The sequence below is a fragment of the Labrus bergylta genome, chromosome 18, assembly GCF_963930695.1.
Source record: "Labrus bergylta chromosome 18, fLabBer1.1, whole genome shotgun sequence".
Lineage (NCBI taxonomy): Eukaryota > Metazoa > Chordata > Actinopteri > Labriformes > Labridae > Labrus > Labrus bergylta.
In genome coordinates this window covers 25,847,460-25,867,066 of record NC_089212.1, presented here as the reverse complement: position 1 = coordinate 25,867,066, position 19,607 = coordinate 25,847,460, and the positions used below count along the sequence as shown (strand labels likewise).

The 19,607-nt window shown below is 43.6% G+C and overlaps 1 protein-coding gene across 7 annotated transcripts; it reads left to right on the top strand.

The window, feature by feature from the left end:
* The first annotated feature begins 584 nt into the window (after positions 1-584).
* capn3a (calpain 3a, (p94)) lies at positions 585-19,123 on the top strand. 7 transcript variants are annotated; one of them, XM_065966475.1, is made up of 22 exons: positions 585-1,139; positions 1,465-1,534; positions 4,351-4,469; positions 4,911-5,044; positions 5,899-6,067; positions 6,343-6,426; positions 7,325-7,419; positions 7,589-7,666; positions 8,774-8,934; positions 9,020-9,189; positions 10,157-10,252; positions 10,355-10,563; positions 12,250-12,286; positions 13,806-13,883; positions 14,050-14,107; positions 15,037-15,110; positions 15,537-15,605; positions 16,325-16,403; positions 16,563-16,703; positions 17,233-17,291; positions 18,221-18,267; positions 18,801-19,123. In XM_065966475.1, exons 1-21 carry the CDS (start codon positions 888-890, stop codon positions 18,245-18,247), a joined length of 2,259 nt encoding a protein of 752 aa, XP_065822547.1. In that variant the 5' UTR covers positions 585-887; the 3' UTR covers positions 18,248-18,267; positions 18,801-19,123. The 7 variants fall into 7 exon arrangements, with proteins under 7 accessions (XP_065822547.1, XP_065822551.1, XP_065822548.1 ...); XM_065966479.1 differs by having other exon boundaries at positions 602-1,139; positions 10,241-10,252; positions 18,221-19,123; XM_065966476.1 differs by having other exon boundaries at positions 604-1,139; positions 15,037-15,101; positions 18,221-19,123.
* Positions 19,124-19,607: the final 484 nt, after the last annotated feature.

The window sequence follows — 19,607 nt, the reverse complement described above, 5'->3', positions numbered from 1 at the left end:
TCAGCTCAAGACAGGACAAACATTCAAAATAAAAGTATAAAAATAATAAATAAAAATATTTTTAAATACAAAATAATGGAGTTTCAAACATGCGATTAAAAAAGTGATTCATCTCGATTCACTTTTGAAATTTAGCAATTTCAAAAAAACAAATATTTTCCTTTTTTTTTCAGTCCTGAAAGTGTTTTATTCAGTTTCTTTCCTGCAATGATCTGAGAGGAAAATCATCAGATTAACGGTCTCATCAGTCCGAGTGTTGTGATTCTCTTCTTTAAAGCGCTCTTTAAGACAGCGTGACACCTAAAGAGACCGTCTGTTGTGTTTAAGGTCGCCCATCAGACGAGATTGTAATGGTGACTTTTCCGACAGGTGCTGAAAGTGGCCGGTGCTCCTCTCCGTGGCGTTAGCCTGCTGTGGTTATGCTGAGGCTGCTCAATGCTGAGCTCCATTGAGAACAGGTTTAAAGGGCTTGAATGCCTTCTGCTGAGGCAGGGCATCTACCGACCACTCTTTACATGCCCTCTGCCGCGGCCCGCTGGCCTTTGTGTCACCCAACAATGATGGCACCCGAACACCACAGCCGGGGAGAGAGCATTGTTCCCTCCAGCCAATGGGAGAGCAGCAAATAGACGTGCATGTAACGTGTGAGTGTCTGTGCGTTATGTGTGTGTACGGTAATGCAAAGGTGAATGCATGTGGACAGAATGCGTCTTTCACACCAAGCTTTTGCATCGACTCTGTGACGAAGGGGAGAGGGGGACGTCACTCAAAGAAGGAGCCAATCACACTTTAGCTGTTTGGATTTATGCCAGCGTTTTCAGGCTCGTAAGACTGTAGTACAAGTTGCAAAAAGCCAGTTAGAAAAAAAAAAAGCCAGCTGAGACGAGATGCCGTACACACCGTCTGGATTTTTCTGTGACCGGCTGATCCGGGAACGAGAGAGGAGAGACGGGGAAGGGTCTCTGAACAAGCCCCTCCGCTTCAACGGCCAGGACTTCAGCGTCCTCAGACAGGAGTGCCTTCAGAGGAAGAGCCTGTTCGAGGATGACTCCTTCCCCGCCACCGTGGAGTCTTTGGGCTTCAAGGAGCTCGGACACAAGTCCAACAAGGTCAAGAACATCGTCTGGAAGAGGCCCAAGGTAGGAGGGGGATCAGAGTGTGGGACATGTGGGAGGTGGGACGTATGGAAACTGAATGGAAACTAACGTCTGCTGTGGGAGTTCACCTGATGGGATTAAAAACAGATGGATTGAAGTGCCTTTCGATAGGCCGGTGATTCTCTCTTTCTGGTTTGATAATGGCTGTAAAATATCGGATGTTTGTGACCTATCTCAGTGTTTTCCAGAATCATAAGCACACACTTCGTCCTGTAACTCATCAGAGGATGTTTTAGGTGATAAGAGAACACCTGTTGGTCCTTTTTGCTTTAAAGGTTTTAACTTTGTTTTTTCTGACTTTCTGCAGGAAATCTGTGAAAACCCTCAGTTCATCGTCGGAGGAGCCAGCAGGACAGACATCTGCCAGGGAGATCTGGGTAAATCTGCTTCTTTTTTTTTAAGTCACAGTTTTGTCACCTCAGCACCATCGAGCGTGTCCTCGTGGTCAGTGGACTTCATGCTTTGAGCAGAATCCTAGTTTTGATCTTAAAGTGGAAAAGAGAAACCTGTGTTTAAAGTAACCAGACTCCTGTTGTTCGGGTTTAAGCTATCAGATTGGACAATGCAGAAACTCAAATCTAAGCAAGTGTATTCATCATCTAAAACATGCCTTTGGTCTTATTTGAAGCCACATTCATCTGACAAATCCAGACAAATATTCATTACATTTTTATTTCAAGATACATGAAGCGAAAAGACGAGGCCTGAACTGCTCGTAATATGTAAAAAACATTTAAAAAATTTGCCATTGGGGCTGAAAATTTTGACTTGATTGTCTTGAAATTAGATGTTTTTCCTTAACGAGTTAATCATCTCATTTCAGACATTTAATACGTTACATTTTCTGGCTCCATTGGCAGATATTGTGACAGAGAGCAAACTCAGCCTTTATTTTAACTTTTTATATCTTCAAATATGTTTTTTCTGGACTCGGCTGAATCTGGCTTAAAGTAATATATGTAGAAAATTCAGGGAAATACAGCGGCTCACGTTTGAGTAAAGTCTTGAAGTTGGATTTATCTCAACAGCAAAAAAAAAAGGATAAGGAATCAGATTAGATCAGGCACACGTTCTAGTCTTTGCTTTTGATGAAACTTTAAAGTTGTGGAGTTCGGATTACTTTGACTCCACTACTCAGATTACTTTAAACCCGGATTCAGACTGGATGACAGGAACGTAAAGTGATAAAACTTTAAATAATAAAGTTCAAGCTTTAGACACTTTTTTCGTATTTTGCGCTATTTTGAAATTGTTAAATTTAGACAGAAGATTAAGTCGACGGAAAAATAGATTTCATCTCCATAAAATAATTCACCAAAAAGTTTTGAGTGTAGAACCTACATTTTTTTATTTAGAGTATCTGTAAGGACCTTTCACTTTGTGTGGATTATGGTGCCCCCTTTGGACAGAGTTGGTAGTACGTAGTAACGTGTAGAGTACTGATAATCCAGGTGAAGAAATATTCAAGCACCCGTTGTTCCAACCAGGATCGGAAAGATGATGCTAATGACGGTAAACAGAAACTTTCCAAACCCACTCCCCCTCTTCGTCTGCCTCCTGCCACACACCTGAACAGGTCAAATAAGGTTAAGCCACACCCACTGCGAAGTACCAGAAACAATATGAAATCCATCAGAGGAGCGAAACAAAAATAAATAATAATAAATAATAAGCAGAGGTAAAATGACACATTATGAATCCTTCAGTCCGGATCATCCTGAGAGAGCGGGGCGCTGTTTCAAACAGGTTACAGGGAGAACCTGAGAGGAAGCTCATAAAGTGTTCAAACAAAGCAACGATTTTACAAGTTAGTTCAAATTTTAAGATTCTTTTTTTTTAAATATGTTGAACTAAAATGCTGCCTTGCTTCAGTAGAAAGTAGAGAAGGTAAAAAATCACAAAAAAAAGTGTCAATATCGAACATTTAGATCTACTTTAAAGCAGCCGCGAGGAGCTTTCAGTTTGTGTGGATTCTGGCGCCCCCTGTGGACAAAGTATGTAATGTGATGTTTGTCTTTGAATCACTCGTCCAGATTTGGTAATCCTTAAAAGGCTGTACCTGGATCAGTTTTTCTTTGAACAACCGGGTTAATAGTGAGCTGGATTACGTGATCCTGTGTGGGGAAAGTCTGAATCCTCCAAAAAAGGGATTTCTGGGGGCGCTGGTTGAACTCAGTTGGTAGAGCGACCTCTCATGTACGGAGGCTTCAGTCCTCGACGCACCGGCTGCAGGTGTGACTCCAGATTCTGACGCTGTTTTGTGCTCCTCATCCCCCTTTCTTGGATTTGGATTTGAAGTGCTGTAGACGGAGAGTTTTTATTATTATTAACTTTTAAAATAAACAGACGCTGGCCCCTGCTTGGTTTGAATTAGTAAGAACTTCCAGAACAGCCTGAGTGAGACGACTCGATCTGAACTCAGCGTACCTGTCTTTACCTCGTAGATATTTAAAAAGGGGGAAAGTGTGGAGGTGTGTGTGATATGGAGTCCAATTTGGAGGTGACAGAGTAGAAAACATCCAGGGCTCCCCCCCCGCACACGGCCTCTCTCCGCCCACAGCGCGGCCTCTGCACATTGTGCTTACTCTTTTGGAAGGGAATCCAGCCAGCAGCACTTCTCATTGTTGTTCTGTTCAGGTTGCAAATAAAAGGCACCAAAGGGGACAAAGGTCCTGGCAGACGCTGTCAAATGTTCTCTGTTGGAAAAAAAATCTTACATTGTTTTGCAGGGCTGACACACACACACACACACACACACACACACACACACACACACACACACACACCTGGACAATCAGAAAACACAGACGTCAGCACTCAGCCGAGGTCTCTTCCTCCTGCAAAAAAATTATAAATAAAAGTCCTGCAGAGAAGCTCATGTCTGTCTTTAGTTACGTGTTAAAGGCTAATATTCTAAAACTAGCTTGATTTTGAAAGTAGCATTCCTTCAGTCTACACCCGCCCCCTCCACTCTGTGCTACCTCAAAAGCCACGCCCCCTCACTTACAGTCCGAGGCACCAAAACGTTTCGTAGGTTCTTGTCTTTAATCACCAAAAGTTTTACTCAAACTCCTGCACACTGTCTACAATGCACAGAGACAGGGCCCTGAGGGACACCTCTGCTAACAGCGAGTTAGCTGGACGTGTAACCTCTCTGCTGTATTAATCAAACTTCTTCCTCGTCCTGGTGCAGGTGACTGCTGGTTGCTGGCTGCCATCGCCTGTCTCACCTTGAACGAGAAGCTTCTGTACCGCGTCATCCCTGAGGAGCAGAGCTTCTCCGAGGGTTACGGAGGAGTCTTCCACTTCCAGGTCAGAGACAAACACCTTCACACGTTTCCCCACTGCAAAGAACTGGATTCTGGTGTTTTGTTAAGTTTTCAGAGGATAGAAATAAAGGTTATGGAGGGCTTTGTAGGTGATAATAAGGAGTTTGAATGACGTCCGCACACACACTCAAATTTAAAATCTTCAAACGTTTGTGCACTAAGAACCTGGTTAAAAAAACTCTGGCCAAGACAGAAAGCAGCACAATTTACAGAGTTTCACACAAACAACAAGCAGCCACACAAACAAACACAAAACAGTGAAGTGTTAGACATGAAAAGACCCGAGGCTAAGATCTCAGGTAAGAAAACTTTGTTGAAAAAGAAAGAAGGAAGTGGATTTTAAGATCAACTTTCTTCTTGAGAGCGGTGGGTTGAAGGAGTATGAATCTTAACGAGAGGTCTTTTTTCTCCTTCACTCTCTCAGTTCTGGCGTTATGGCGACTGGGTGGACGTTGTCATTGACGACCGCATCCCAACCTTCAACAACCAGCTGGTGTTCACAAAGTCGGCTGAGAGGAACGAGTTCTGGAGCGCCCTGCTGGAGAAAGCCTACGCCAAGTGAGACGTGAACCTTTTTAGTTCTGTACTGGATGTTTTTCATGGAGGAACATCTAGAGAGATTCTCCCACAGTGCAGTCAGAGAGCTTTAAAGGTCCAGTCAGTGAGCTGTGTAGAGAGTGAGATGATAAAGGTATCTTACTATCTGATCATTAAGGAAACATGCTATGTTGAAGTGCTGGCTTCTCTGACAACAATGCAGCAGCCAGTATGTCCTCCTTCTAACTTTAGATTCTGCTCCTGAATGCTCTGGATTTGATTGGACCAGAGAAGGTAGGCGCTTTTAAGACACACCCCCACACGGCCGTTTTGGACACCCCTCGGTTTGTCAGATATGAGAGCAGTTATCAGGTCAACAGGTGTTGCAGTGATGGAAGCGGTCAAGAGAAGTGGTTCAGATAGAAGTGATTGTACCCGACCTAAAAAGCCTCTGCATGTTTCTAATAAGCTCCACGAGCAGAAACGTGCTCAAACTAGGATCAATATTGGAGATGCTTTTGAAAAATGGAGAGAGGTTAGAACACAGAAAGGTTTACAGACCCATGCAGAGCTGGATAAACACTGAAGCTTCAGAGTCCACCACATGGTGACCTGAGTGAGCATCCACTCTAGAGAGGAGGGGGGGGAGACAGCTCTCTATGATGTTTAGAATTAGACTGCAGTACTCATTTTAACCACTAGGAGTCAGAGTTACATTCTGCTCCTTTAAGTGTCACTAGAGCTCCATCATCTGTTGTTAGTTTAGTGGACTACGACTAGAAGTAGGCGGGTCTTCTAGCTTGTGCTATTGTATATTTCTCCTCTTCTTCTTCTGTCTTCAACATGTCTAAATGAGTTAAAATGTTTGCGTACAGGCTGCACGGCTCCTACGAGGCCCTGAAGGGAGGAAACACCACCGAGGCGATGGAGGACTTCACCGGAGGAGTCACTGAGTTCTACGAGATGAAGGAAGCTCCCAAAGAGCTCTACAAGATCATGAAGAAAGCTCTGGAGAGAGGCTCGCTCATGGGCTGCTCCATCGATGTAAGCCTTGTTTTTCATTTCCTGTACACAGAGGGGATGTGGACTTTTATTTCAGGGTGAATCACCAAGCTTTTCCTGCAATCAGTTCAGGGTTTCTGTAGAGGATGAAGTGAAGACAGGGATGTAAACTGAGCTCCTCTGGAGGGGAAGTTTGTCTGGTTTGTTAAATCTGCAGACAAAGACAGAAGAATCCTCTAAAACCTTCAATCTAAGTTCAAACCATTCTTTATCGTGTCCTGTTTGTTCCTCTAAACTTGTGTTCTGTGTGTTTGTAGTCTCTGGTCCCGGCTCGTTTTGAGACTCGTACAGTGACCGGACTTGTGAAGGGACACGCCTACTCGGTGACAGCAGTGGAGGAGGTAAATCTTCATAAATACTCGCAGAGTTTATGTGTGTGCTGAAGGTCACTTTAGGTCTAAGAGAGAGATTTATTGGGTCTACTCATGCCGGGGTTGGCTCTGAAGAAAAGTTAAATTATAGTGTTGGAGGTAAGTACAATAACGTCTACAACGTCAGACGGAGCCTGTGCAGATTATTGTTCCAAATAAAGCAAGATGCCGAGGTCGGAATCAAACCCACGGCACTCTGTACATGGGGCGCACAGCATGTGCCCTGTGAATTAGATTTTTGCTGTTTTTTTACTCACAATGTTTCAAGCCTTGCTAAGAAGTGTGAGACATGGACAACGTCTGTCACAGAGCAGGACGATGTTGTCTTTTTGAACAACGGCCGTTTAACATGTGACAGTTTTTTTAAAGATGACGTTCCCCTCAAATATGTTTTTTAAATTCTCTTCGTCTACTCTTGTAATTTCTGTCTTTACAGAAAATGTGAAAACTGACTAAAATTAAAACTAGCATGATTTTGAAAGTAGCATTCCCTCTGTGCTCCCTCATAAGCCACGCCCCCTCACTTACATGCACGAGCACCGTTGCTCCTGAAGTGGACTCAGCTCGCACTTTGAGTGTGAGCTAAAGCACGCTAGGGTCAGAGAGCGAGCAGGGAGACAGGGAGGCATGTGATTGGTTCCTCGTGGCAGACATTGGTTGAAGTTTTTACAGACTTACAAACTGATCCAGATGATGGATTCTCTTTGTTCCTTTTTCAGAGAACATGAGTTATTAATGTCTGTCAGGACCTAAAGACAATTTACACCAAAATCTGAAAAAAGTGGATCTGGAGGAAATCAACAACCCTGCCTTTAAAGAAAAGAGAGTAGATACAGTCTCCACAACTTTGTGTTTTTTTTTCCTGCAGTGTAAACCGTCTCAGCATAAAGACTCTAAAGTCCGCCTGGTGCGTCTCAGGAACCCGTGGGGTCAAGTCGAGTGGAACGGCCCCTGGAGCGACAAGTGAGGACGTTTTTTTTAACTAACTTTATAATTGAATCTTCAATCAGCTCTTATTATCTGTAACTGAGCCGGTAGAGTTCAATGAAGGCACTTTTTAGATATTTAAAAAGTGTTTATTTTTCATTTATTACAACATTGACCTCGATTCTTCACACCTCCTCCCCGACAGCTCGAAGGAGTGGGGCACGCTCTCCAAGATCGAGAAGGAGAAGCTGCAGCATCAGAGCGCTGAGGACGGAGAGTTCTGGTCGGTCAGATTGTTTTACAGTTTCTGCTGCGAGTGTGAAATGTGAAATGAATAACTGACCCCGTGTGTGTCTGCTGATAAATGAGACTTTAATCGGCTCAAAGTCGAGACACGTTTAACTACGGAGGACATTTATGTTTATAAAAGAGCTTTTCTTCTAATCTGTTTTAGCAGCAGGCCAGCGACATGTTTTGTATGTTGTGTTTCAACGCTTCATCACACATTCTGCTTTGAAACTTGGCATTTACAGAACTCCATAGTCAGCATAAACACGGTCAGAGACTCTGAAAGGGATCGAAATAAGACCGTATCGAGGCCACTTTTTGAAGGCCTCGGTCTCGTCTCAGAATCAAAAGCATTTTAACTCGGTCTTGTCTTGGTCTCAGACTGGGCGGACTCCAGATTTAAAATCCAGACCACCACTGATCAGCTATTTTTTCACGTCATTACTGTGATCAGAAGGAAAACTCCTCTTTCGAAAAGAACTAATAGCTTCAAGTCATTTGTAGTTTGATTTTTATCTCCTGGTTATGGTTGCAGCCTTCCCGGTGTTACCGTCTAGGTGAGGGACACGCCCCCTAAACACAAGATGATGATTTTTAAGTGATATTTATGGTCTTGGTCTCGGTCTCGCCCTGCCTTGGTCTTGGTCTCCTATTAGTGCAGATTTTGGGACAGGGCCAAAGTCTTAGAGGATGCTGTCTGGCACTGAAAGGCGTCTGATCCAACCTTCACAACAGGGTCCTAAGACGCAGACTAGACTCTTCTCCTCTGTCGCCCCCCGGTGGTGGAATGAACTTCCAAACTCCATGTGATCTGCAGAGTCCCTCTGCACCTTTAAGAAAAAGCTAAAGACCCAGCTCTTTCATGAATACCTACTAACTTAATGATGATGGTCTCCATATTATTGATGATGATGATGGTAATGACGATGGTTTGATAACGATGACTTATAAGATGGTTTCTATACTGATTAGAGCTCTCAAGAACTGCCCTCAATGTTGTGCTTTGCCTCTGGTCACTTCCTGTCAGCACCTGTGTGTCCAATCAGACTCAAAGCTGATCGTTTGCTCTTACTGACATTGTTCACCGCACTGCACACCGCAGGATGTCGTTCGAGGACTTCAAGAAGAACTACACAAAGATTGAGATCTGTAACCTCACCCCGGACGCCCTGGAAGACGATAAGATCCACAAGTGGACGGTTTCTGTGAACGAGGGTCGCTGGGTGCGAGGCTGCTCGGCCGGCGGCTGCAGGAACTACCCAGGTAAAAGTGTTTTATTCTTCCTGAGGAGATTTGAACTGAAACACAAAGTAGAACTAAAAGTACTCTCTCTCTCCATGTCCTGCAGACACTTTCTGGACGAACCCTCAGTACCGCCTCCGTCTGCTGGAGGAGGACGACGACCCCGAGGACAACGAGGTGGGCTGCACCTTCGTCGTGGCTCTGATGCAGAAAAACAGGAGGAAAGAGCGAAAGATGGGCGCCAACCTGTTCACCATCGGATTCGCCATTTATGAGGTCAAGGGATGATTTCACAGACTTGATGATTGATTGATTGATTGAAAGGACTTTATTGTCTGAAATGTGTAGTCAATCACAGCGGCTCCATATGCAACATAAAAACTGAAGACCAGACACAAAGAAACAAACATCTGATGCAACATCCGAACACCAAACTGATACTCGCGCTTTGATCTGAGATTCAGCTCCAGACTCTTTCCTGTTGTTTTTTAATTACCATATTTTATTCTGAAACTCAGAGTTCAGAAATGAGAGGTCACATCTAACATTTATTCTCATGACATAACTGTTAGAAATATTCATCTCAGAGCCTGTGTCCACCTGGCGTTTTTATTCTGAGCACCAGCATCTTATATCAACAGTTCAATCAAAAGCACAGCGTCCTTTTTCCAAACACTCTGATATGAAACTCTTTAAACCATTCAGAAAGGCGCTGCTGACGTCAGCGACACAATGAAAGATATTCTCAGTATTTTTGTCTCCTACCGATCGAGCCCTGTAACTACGTCCTCCTCGCTCAGTGTCCAGACAAAGCAGGAGGATAAACATTGACTGTTTCACAGCTCAGGTAGCGTAGTGGTTGGTGCGCCCGCCCCATGTGCGGAGGCTATATTCCTCCAAGCGGGCGACCCGGGTTCGAGCCCGGATGTCCTGCATATCGTTCCCCACTCTCTCTTTCTCTCTCACAAAGAAATAGTTAAATAAAAACATTGACTGTTTGATGCTCATACAGAAGGAAAGAAATGATCTCAAATATTAAACATGCAGTAATAAGTGTCGGTCATACAGCGGCGGCTTTTAAAGGACCGTTGTCATGGAGACAAGAAAGACGTGCAGCACTTTTATTCTCAGCACACAAACGCTCACTCAGCGCTTTTCTGCATGAGAAAAAAACACTAAGTGGACACGGGGACTTTTGCAGCAGAAATCGTCTTCTGTCTGATTTGTTTCGTCATCTTTGCAGATCATTGAAATCTATCTTTTTAAGGGTGAACAGGAAACATCTTTGAATGATTCAAACACTGACTTTGACTTTGTCTCTCTGCAGGTTCCAAAGGAGGTAAGATAGATGTCGGCTGTGTCCGTCGAGCTGCAGTTTTCAAGTTATTTACATCCTTTGATTTGCATTTTTGTTATCATCATCACCTTCTCCTCTTCCTAGATGCACGGCAACAAGCAGCACATGCAGAAAGACTTCTTCCTCTTCAACTCCTCCAAAGCGCGCTGCAAGTCGTACATCAACCTGCGCGAGGTCACCCAGCGCTTCCGCCTGACGCCCGGCGAGTACGTCATCGTCCCCTCCACGTACGAGCCGCACCAGGAGGGCGAGTTCATCCTGCGAGTCTTCTCTGAAAAGAGGAACACCTCAGAGTGAGTGGGTGAGGGCGGTCGGGGGGGGCTGCAGGGGGGTCGGGTGTGTAGGAGGTTGGGGTTAAAATAATGCTTTTGTTTATAAAGTTAGAAATGTTTGACAGTAGAATATTTTTTATGCTGTTCTTTGTTTGTTTGTAGGGCTGGGTATTAAATCAGAACTTTCATCAGTGATATTTCTACATTAGAGGACATTCAGCCCTTAAAAAAAGAGTCGTTAAAATTTAAGCTTTTAATGTATTTTTCTCTGATACTTAAGTTAAAGTTGTGATTTGAAGTTGCAGCAGTGATAAGTTAGTGCTACAACTAGAGCTCAAATATACTAGATAAAAAAAACTATTCTTCTGCTACTGATGTCAAGCAAGGGAAGCCTAAAGCAAATAGCGTCCTCTGCTTGTTAAAAACAAGTATTGCAATATAGTTTATTAAGCCTTTTTGGGGAGAGAAAAAATCTGATACGGATATATCGACAGATATCTTTCTTAGATCTATGTTTGTAGAGATAGATATAGATATACACATTTATTGTGTTGATCAAACACTTGTGGAAAAGATTTATAATGAAGACAAGACGGTCACTCAACTGGAAAGTGACTGAGTATCACCGCTCGACACTCGAGTGATGATGCTCATTGGTGCCCTCTGCTGGTGAAAGAGAACTGCTAGTGTAAATAAAATGAAACTCAAATTAAATGCTATTGACTGAATAAACCGAGTAATATCTGAGATAAAATTAACCGATACTGATAGTCCCTGGATATGTCGGCCGATATTATCGTCCGGCTGATTAATCGGTCGAGCTTTAACTCTCACCTCGGTCATTTAGGAATCAATACCCAGCCCTGCTTGTTTGATTTAGAGCAGCTGCATGATGGATTTCTGCAGATGTAGAGTTTACGGTGTCTGTACAGATTTTTGTTTTACAGTGCAGGTTTGTGTGCTTGTTGATGAGGGTGGGCTTTCTGTCGGGGGTTGCTTGGTGGGTGGGACACAAACCAACAAGAACAAACAATTTTAACGGCGATTTGATTTGTAGAACTGGAAGAAATCGGCCCCAGTTCGAAGCTGTTATGGAATCTTTTTTAGGACAAGCGACTTCAGATTCTGGCGTTCACCGGTAAACTTTCAAAATGTTCAATACTCAACAAACATCCAGCCCCCCCCTCCCCATCCCATCCCATCCTCCAACATCCCCCCCCCCCCTCCCCCCCCGCCCGGGGAAGGACCAGACAGAGCCAGCCTGCCACCTCTGATGGACGGGGAACCTGGATGGGCTTTGACTGAGCGAACATGGCTTTAGATTTAACCTCCTTTATTCCCAAGTTATCCTAGAATAATTCATTTACAAGGTCACTTATACTGTGTTGAGTCCAGAGTGTGGACTCAAGAAGAAGACTCCTACAGCAACAGCAACAAAAAAGATCGAAATCAGACCAATCAGGAGGAAACCTCTTGAGTGGAAGACGCTCCAGGTGGTAGTGAACTAACACGTTTTCTCCACAGCTTCATCATTTAGCTGTGTTTTTTTTAGTCCTGAGTGAGTATGGGACTCTAACCTCTGAATGATGTCATGACTTAAGTCACCGAGCTCTTACCTGGCTCTGGTAACGACAGACGAGTGCAGATGTGGTCCAAATGAGATGTTGTTGTAACCATGGTGACTGCTGTTTGTTCGTCTTCACTCAGGGAGATAGAGAACAGGATCGAGGCCGATCATCCAGTGGTAAGTGTTGTTTGTTTTTTTATTGTCATGACTTTAAAAAGTGGGATTCAAATGCTTGGAAACTAACTGGTCAATGATTCAGACCAGAGCAAACGATCTATAGGTGTGAAAACGCTCTACGGCTAAGCGGTGTATCGGGAGGGAAAAGCAAAAAAATATCACGCTGGTTTTCTCTCGTGCAAATTGTAGCAAGTGGCTCAACTGAGGTACGTCTGAAAAGATGTAGAACAATGTGATTGACTTCCAATATCCTAGAAACGTTTTAGAAAGACACGCCCCTTTTGGACCAAAGGTTCCTGGAACTTTTATTTCCAGGGATTCGCCTTTGCAGAGATCTTCCCTGAGTCAGTAACCCCCAAGGTCCCTGTTGGAAAGTCCACCCCCCTAGCAGGGTCTTTTTTAGGGGAAGATCTGTTACCCCAGAACTCAATTTTAGACCCTGGTTCCTGCGGTGGAAATGCACATAAGGTGTTTTCGGAACAAACAGCAACTAACCACTAGGGAGTTCCCTGAGAACTATTTCTGTCTGTATTCGCACCGCCATGGTACCTACTCTAAAGCAGGAGCTAAAATGGTTCCTCTAAACAAGGTTCTAGGAACTAAAATAGATCATAGTTCCTGTGGTGCAGAATCAATAAAAAAGGGGGAGGGTTCCAACAGTTCCTAGAACTATGAAAAAGTTCCTGCGGTGAAAATGCACATAGTACTTCAAAAGGTTATCTGTTACCCCAGAACTAAATTGTAGACCCTGGTTCCTGTGGTGGAAATGCACATAAGGGGTTTTCGGACCAAACAGTTCTGGGGACATTTTGAAGAGCAACTAACCACTAGGGAGTTCCCTGAGAACTATACACCGTGGAGACATCTTTTCTGTCTGTAGTCGCACCGCCATGGTACCTACTCTGAAGGAGGAGCTAAAAAAGGTTCCTCTAAATGAGGTTCTAGGAACTAAAATAGTTCATAGTTCCTGTGGTGCGGAATCAATAAAAAAGGGGAGGGTTCCAACAGTTTCTAGAACTATGAAAAAGTTCCTGCTGTGAAAATGCACATAGTACCTTAAAAGGTCCCTAGTTCCGGGGGAAAGTTCCTGCGGTGGAAAAGGGGCTATAATCAAATTAGACAAACGTTCTAAGGCACTCTGTTTTTAAATGTTCAAATCGCTGTTATGACTTCATGTCTCGAACACTTTAGACCTCAAAACAAACCCTGACATGTTTCTGCATCAAAGGGATCTCATAAAAACATTTTATTTGGATATTCCAACCAATGGGAAGGTTTGATGTTTGAATACATCAGATCTGTTTAAAGTTTAAATGTATGGAGCTGCATCCGTCTCTAAACGCTCCTGAAGCTCCTCCCCTTTCAGTTTGTCCCCCAAACACCAATCAATCATTCTTAAATATACTTTTCTCCTACACGGATGTATTTAGATTCTCACTTGGTTGATGTCCTCGCTTCTTTCTCCTCTCACATCTTCTCCCTCTTGTCTCTCCATCTCGCTCATCTCATGACGTGTCAGCCGGCGCCGGCCTCGGCGGGGGAAGAGAGCGAGGAGGACCAGCAGTTCAGGACGATTTTTCAGGAAATAGCCGGTGAAGTGAGTACACCTGAGTACAGAGAAACCAGGATGAGATGACAGATGAATAAGAAATGTGCATTTTGAGTTTCAGCTGAAGACGGAAACTTTGGTGATTTCTGTCATGTTTTAAAGACACTTCCTCTCTTCTTCTTCTTCTGTTTCCCTTTCCGTTTATCACTCACAGGAAATGGAAATCACAGCCAACGAACTGAAAAATGTTCTCAACAGAGTGATCACCAAACGTGAGTCTACAGAGATCACTTATTCACTCCATCTTCTTCATGTTAAGCTGCTCTCTTCGTTAGTTTAAAAACTGCAGAAGGAAAAAAATAAAGAAAAAAAGATGAAAGGTTGTTTTGGAAACCGTGTTAGAGCGGTTTATATCCGATCATTTGAAGCTGGATCCAAAGACAGCTGGACCTGGTTGAAGATCTAGAAGACCCCCCCCCCCCTCACATCAGGGACACGACGGGGATAGTCTCCCCCTGTGAGGTGCATGTGTGAGCGACCAGATCAGGAACATTTCAGGAGCAGTCATCTGAAATAATCTTGATATTTTCAGGAGCATGCAGTTTAAGAAATGTAATAAAAGGTCCAGTGTGCCAAAGTGGCTTGTGATGTCTAACAATCAAAATCACTGAATAATAATAATAATACATTTTATTTGAAGGTGCCTTTCAAAACTCTCAAGGTCACCTTACAGAGCAGCGATAAAAACAACAAAGTAACAACACAACAATAAAATTAACATAAAAAACACAAATGTACAGGATGTACAGGAGTTATGAGAACGGGTGGAGAATGATCAGACTGAATATGACTGTTTAAAAAGATGTGTTTTGAGATGAGATTTGAAAATGGAGAGAGAGTTGATATTACGGATTTGTGGTGGGAGTGAGTTCCAGAGGTAAATGAATCCCTGCAGACGTACGTTAAACTATATGCATATGTTTTCTGTACGAGCGTGCACATTTGTTTTCACTTTTTCTGCAGAGTTCAGTCCTAAATTACAAAACAAACAAAACAACTATTCTCTCTTCTGTCAGGCTGCAGCCCTATGTCGCTTCATGTTTAGTATCTGTTGTGATGCATCTTCCTGAATTAAGCACGATAAATTGTAATTGTTGATGGAGATGTTTGGATGCCTCTGACCCCGTGTCTCCCCGTGCAGATAAGGACCTGAACACGGAGGGCTTCAGCCTGGAGAGCTGCAGGAGCATGATTGCTCTGATGGACGTATCCTTTGTATCGAGTGCATCGGGCTGGCTGTGTTGTCTGTAGGAGGCACACCCTGCCGAGACCCCTGGCAGGGTCTGTGATGGACGCTCAGAGGGCACGAGGCCTCCTTTTCACCACTTCTGAACAGTTATGATGTTTTGTAGGATAGCAGACTGATGCTGTGCGTAATCAGCCAATCAGAATCAAGTATTCCACACATTAGTTATGTCACATGTTGAGTCTGGCTCTGACCTCTGAATGTGTGTTTACAGTGAAAAATTAAAGCTGAGGTCATGATGAGGAGAATCACTTTATGGGACGGCCAATATTTATATATAATCTTTTCTAGAATATTTTAGTTTTCCTGAAATGTCATTTGACGCCTTTTCTCTTTTTTGATTGAACGTTGACTTAATGTGTCCGAAGGTTTTGGTCTTGACTGTTTGTGTTCAGATGGACGGGACGGGTCGACTCAATCTCCAGGAGTTCAGACATCTGTGGAATAAAATCAAACAGTGGCAGGTGAGTTCACACCTCCTTCTCCTACCCGTCCTGACTCACCTCAGAGCTCCTTCAAGCGCCACGCCTACCACACACATGCACGAGCTGGCTCTCATTGGCTTTTGTGGGTATTCTGTCAGAGGCAACCCGATCTGGAATCATAAATATTACAACGTGTCTTGTTCTAAATCCACTCTGATCCTGTATTTGATCATGTCTATAAACCCCTCTATTTCAGCCCTGCTCAGAACAGGCTGTTTCTGTGTCTGTACCTTTAAATATGTAAATAAGCTGTGTCTGACCACGCCCCCTCTCTGGAAGGGCTTGAGTGTCTCGGTCTTTCTCGCTCCATGTCCTATTGTTTACTGTGAGAAGGCAGACTCAGAGGGCAGAACAAACACCTACCTGTGGGAGTGTCACCCACCTGGGGGAGGGGCTACTACCCTTTGTGATGTCAGAAAGGGAAAATCTCCAAACGGCCTGTTTGAGCACACATTTTCGGAAAAGTGGAGCAGGCAGAAGACGGAGAGGATGAACTTTTCTCATCATTGGGGGGTTTGTAGACGGACTAGAGACACATGTTAGAGTTAGAGGAACATGGGGAAGTGGATTTTACAGAATATGAGACCTTTAAGTAAGTTTAAAAAAAGTTAGCGGTGCTCGTCTTTGTGCTGTTGCTTCTTTCACTGACGTAGAAGATCGAGGTACTTAAACTCTTCTTTCCCGTCTCTGCGTGTCAGGGAATCTTTAAGCACTATAACGCCGACCAGACCGGCACCATCAACAGCTACGAGATGAGGAACGCCGTCAACGATGCAGGTGAGCTTTTCAAAATCAGCAGTGATGGATTGAAGAGCTTTCATCACGAGACATTTTGCATGCTGTGTGTGTGTGTCGCTCCGTAGGATTCTTTCGATGAACTGACAGCTTTGAACTCTAAATGAACTCTAAACTCTAAATCTTCTTGTCACTGTACAGTCATGTGTCTTGTGTCCCGCTCAGGCTTCCGTCTCAACAACCAGCTGTACGACATCATCACCATGCGCTACGCTAACGAGAGCATGAACATCGACTTCGACAGCTTCATCAGCTGTCTGGTCCGGCTCGAAGCCATGTTCAGTAAGTCAGTGCCTCACATGAATAAAGCTGTTTCCACACATACGACTTGTGTAAATCAGTGGACTTCTTGTGATGAAAGATGGAAGAGAAAACTCAAAGTACTTTAGTCTTTTTTGATTCTCTGATTTTTTTTAATTTTCAAAATCCAAAACAAAAAACGCCAACCAGAATTTACATTTTTAGACACTTCAAATCCATTATTACCCCTTTAAATTTCTGAAGATTATTTCCTTTTTTAATATAGATGAAAATGGAAATAACAGGAGCAAAATGTCCTGTTTCCACAATGTTCAACATGAGCTGCATGTGTGAACGCTAACTGACTTTATCTGGACTTTTTGCCAGCCTGCCTCGTAATATTCTGTGTGAAGTCAGGGTGAGATGATTTGAGAACGCAGCAGGAAAAATGTTTTAGGAAGATTCACCTCGACCTGTCAAAGTATTATATTGAATAATTCTCTTGCTCTGTGATGACGAGCTGCATCATTGTTAAGTCTGGGATGAAGTGTGACCTGTTTTCTCTCTCCAGGGGCATTCCAGGCCTTTGACCAGGATGGAGATGGTACCATCAGACTCAGTGTCCTGGAGGTAGGAGATCTAAATGTTCCTTCTCAGAAAGTGATGAGATTCTTGTGACGCTCTGAAATTTCAGCAGAGGGGGACCGTTCAAAAACAAGTGTTTGAAATGTTGTTCACCTCAAAGCATGCATTTATAACTCTGCAACATGATTTAGTTATTTGGGCATTCACTCTGCCCTCAAAGCCTGATGTACACTGTACGATTTATGTGCTCCCTTTGCATGACCTGAGAGCTCACACTGCACGAGTTAAATCAGGACGGAGCATTCACAGCTGTCATTAGAAAAACTCCCACATGAGGGAGGTTGAAGTCAGATCATTGTATATCAGTCATCAAATCCACAGCTCAAACTCACACACTCTCTCTCTCTCTATTTCTCACACACACATCACCTAAAAGCAGTTATCAGGTCAACAGGTGTTGCAGCGATGGAAGCGGTCAAGAGAAGTGGTTCAGATAGAAGTGATTGTACCCGACCTAAAAAGCCTCTGCATGTTTCTAATAAGCTCCACGAGCAGAAACGTGCTCAAACTAGGATCAATATTGGAGATGCTTTTGAAAAATGGAGAGAGGTTAGAACACAGAAAGGTTTACAGACCCATGCAGAGCTGGATAAACACTGAAGCTTCAGAGTCCACCACATGGTGACCTGAGTGAGCATCCACTCTAGAGAGGAGGGGGGGGAGAGACAGCTCTCTATGATGTTTAGAATTTAGACTGCAGTACCCATTTTAACCACTAGGAGTCAGAGTTACATTCTGCTCCTTTAACCACTCAGACAGCTTCTCAAAGGCGGGTGCATACATGTAGGAGAGATGATAAGGTCTTCTTGATGACTGATCCAAACAATTGTGTATATCTGAAACCGTAGGACATCCCAATCGATTATTTCTTCTACTTTTTTTTTTTTTTCTCTCTGTCCTCTCTTTTTCTGCAGTGGCTCCAGTTGACCATGTACGCCTGAAATGTGGCGTCTTCTCCCAGGTGAGCTCCTCCTCCCCCCGCTCGAGGATCAGACCTGCCAGCCTTTACCTCAAATATTCAGTGTGCCCGATCGTCGTTCACTCTCATCCACTTCACCTCCAGACCTCCGCTCTCTCTCTCTCTCTCCTCCAAGATGTTCACCACGCTTCCTCCTTTTCTCTGCTCTTCTTCTTCTTCTTCCTCTCTTCAGTCTTCATTTTCAGTCATGAGCCTTTTTTAAAGACACTATGGTACTTTTCTCAGGCATCAAACACACAAAACCTCTTTTTTTTTTCTGTCACAATACCTCACAGAGCTCCTTCTCCCGCCCCCTCGTGTTCTCCTCGGTACTCTATCTGTTTTCAACGCAGTGACTTGGAGCTGCTCTTATTCTGATTTTACAAACAAACATTTTTCTGTAGGGACTCCCCGGGGGCCTCCTGAGCAAAAAGAGAAACTCTCTCCACAGATGGTTTTTTTTTTTTTAATCACCTGTTTTTTTGTGGATTTAACAATCCTGCTTGAATCTGTCACTTTTGCTCCCCCGAGCTCAGGCGTCTTTAATTCATCGAAAAGTTCAAGTCGACGGGACCCCGACATCCCACCATCCCCCGACATCGCTCCCTCCGCCTCGTGTCCAGTCTTAGCAGCCTTCACGTGGATGGATGAGATTCAAGAACCAAACTGTGGAGCTGACGAGTTTTTATTTAACAGAGACGTTCGTGGTTCAAAATGTGGATTTACAGAATATGGCTAACGGGTTGGACTGCGGCTTTTTTGTGATTTTATTTTTTTTTCTTATTAAGGCTTTGGTCAAATGAGTGTAATGCATTTTTAAATATTTTAACCAAAATAAATAAATGTGTAGTTGTTGGTGTGACTGTGTTACAAGTATATTTAATGTCTCCTCATGGTCACCTCTCATTTATCTGAAACAGTGAAAACCCTCATTTCAGCCTCTGCTGCTGTCTCTTTAAAGGCTTTGTGATTTTTTTGATCCAGCAGATGTCGCCCTTGAGCATCAGCACGAAACCAAAACAACTTGCGCTGCATTATTGTGTTAGCATGCTAATGCTAGCGATCTTTATTATGCTGGTATCTTCACACTGCATGTAAATTTACCTGAAATGAGCGTGATCTAGAAACACAGTTAAGCAGTGAGTACAGTATGTTATTCTTCTTTTCTCTAGTCCCTCAATTAAACAACTTTTATACACGAGGGGAGGAGTCAGCCGGCCGTCCGGGCGATGTAAACAAACTGAAGATAGGACTCTGAAAACTCTGAAAACATCACAGACAGTGGGACTCGGGTGTTACACCCATTGTAGACAGTCATGACTCACAGAGTTATTTTCAGAGGA

Excerpts from the sequence above, each read along its gene's own strand:
- capn3a (XM_065966475.1), top strand. The coding sequence starts at position 888 with ATGCCGTACACACCGTCTGGATTTTTCTGTGACCGGCTGATCCGGGAA. Across the intron at positions 10,564-12,249 it reads GAAAAGAGGAACACCTCAGA|GGAGATAGAGAACAGGATCG; the intron begins GTGAGTGGGTGA and ends GTCTTCACTCAG. Across the intron at positions 15,606-16,324 it reads ATAAAATCAAACAGTGGCAG|GGAATCTTTAAGCACTATAA; the intron begins GTGAGTTCACAC and ends TCTGCGTGTCAG.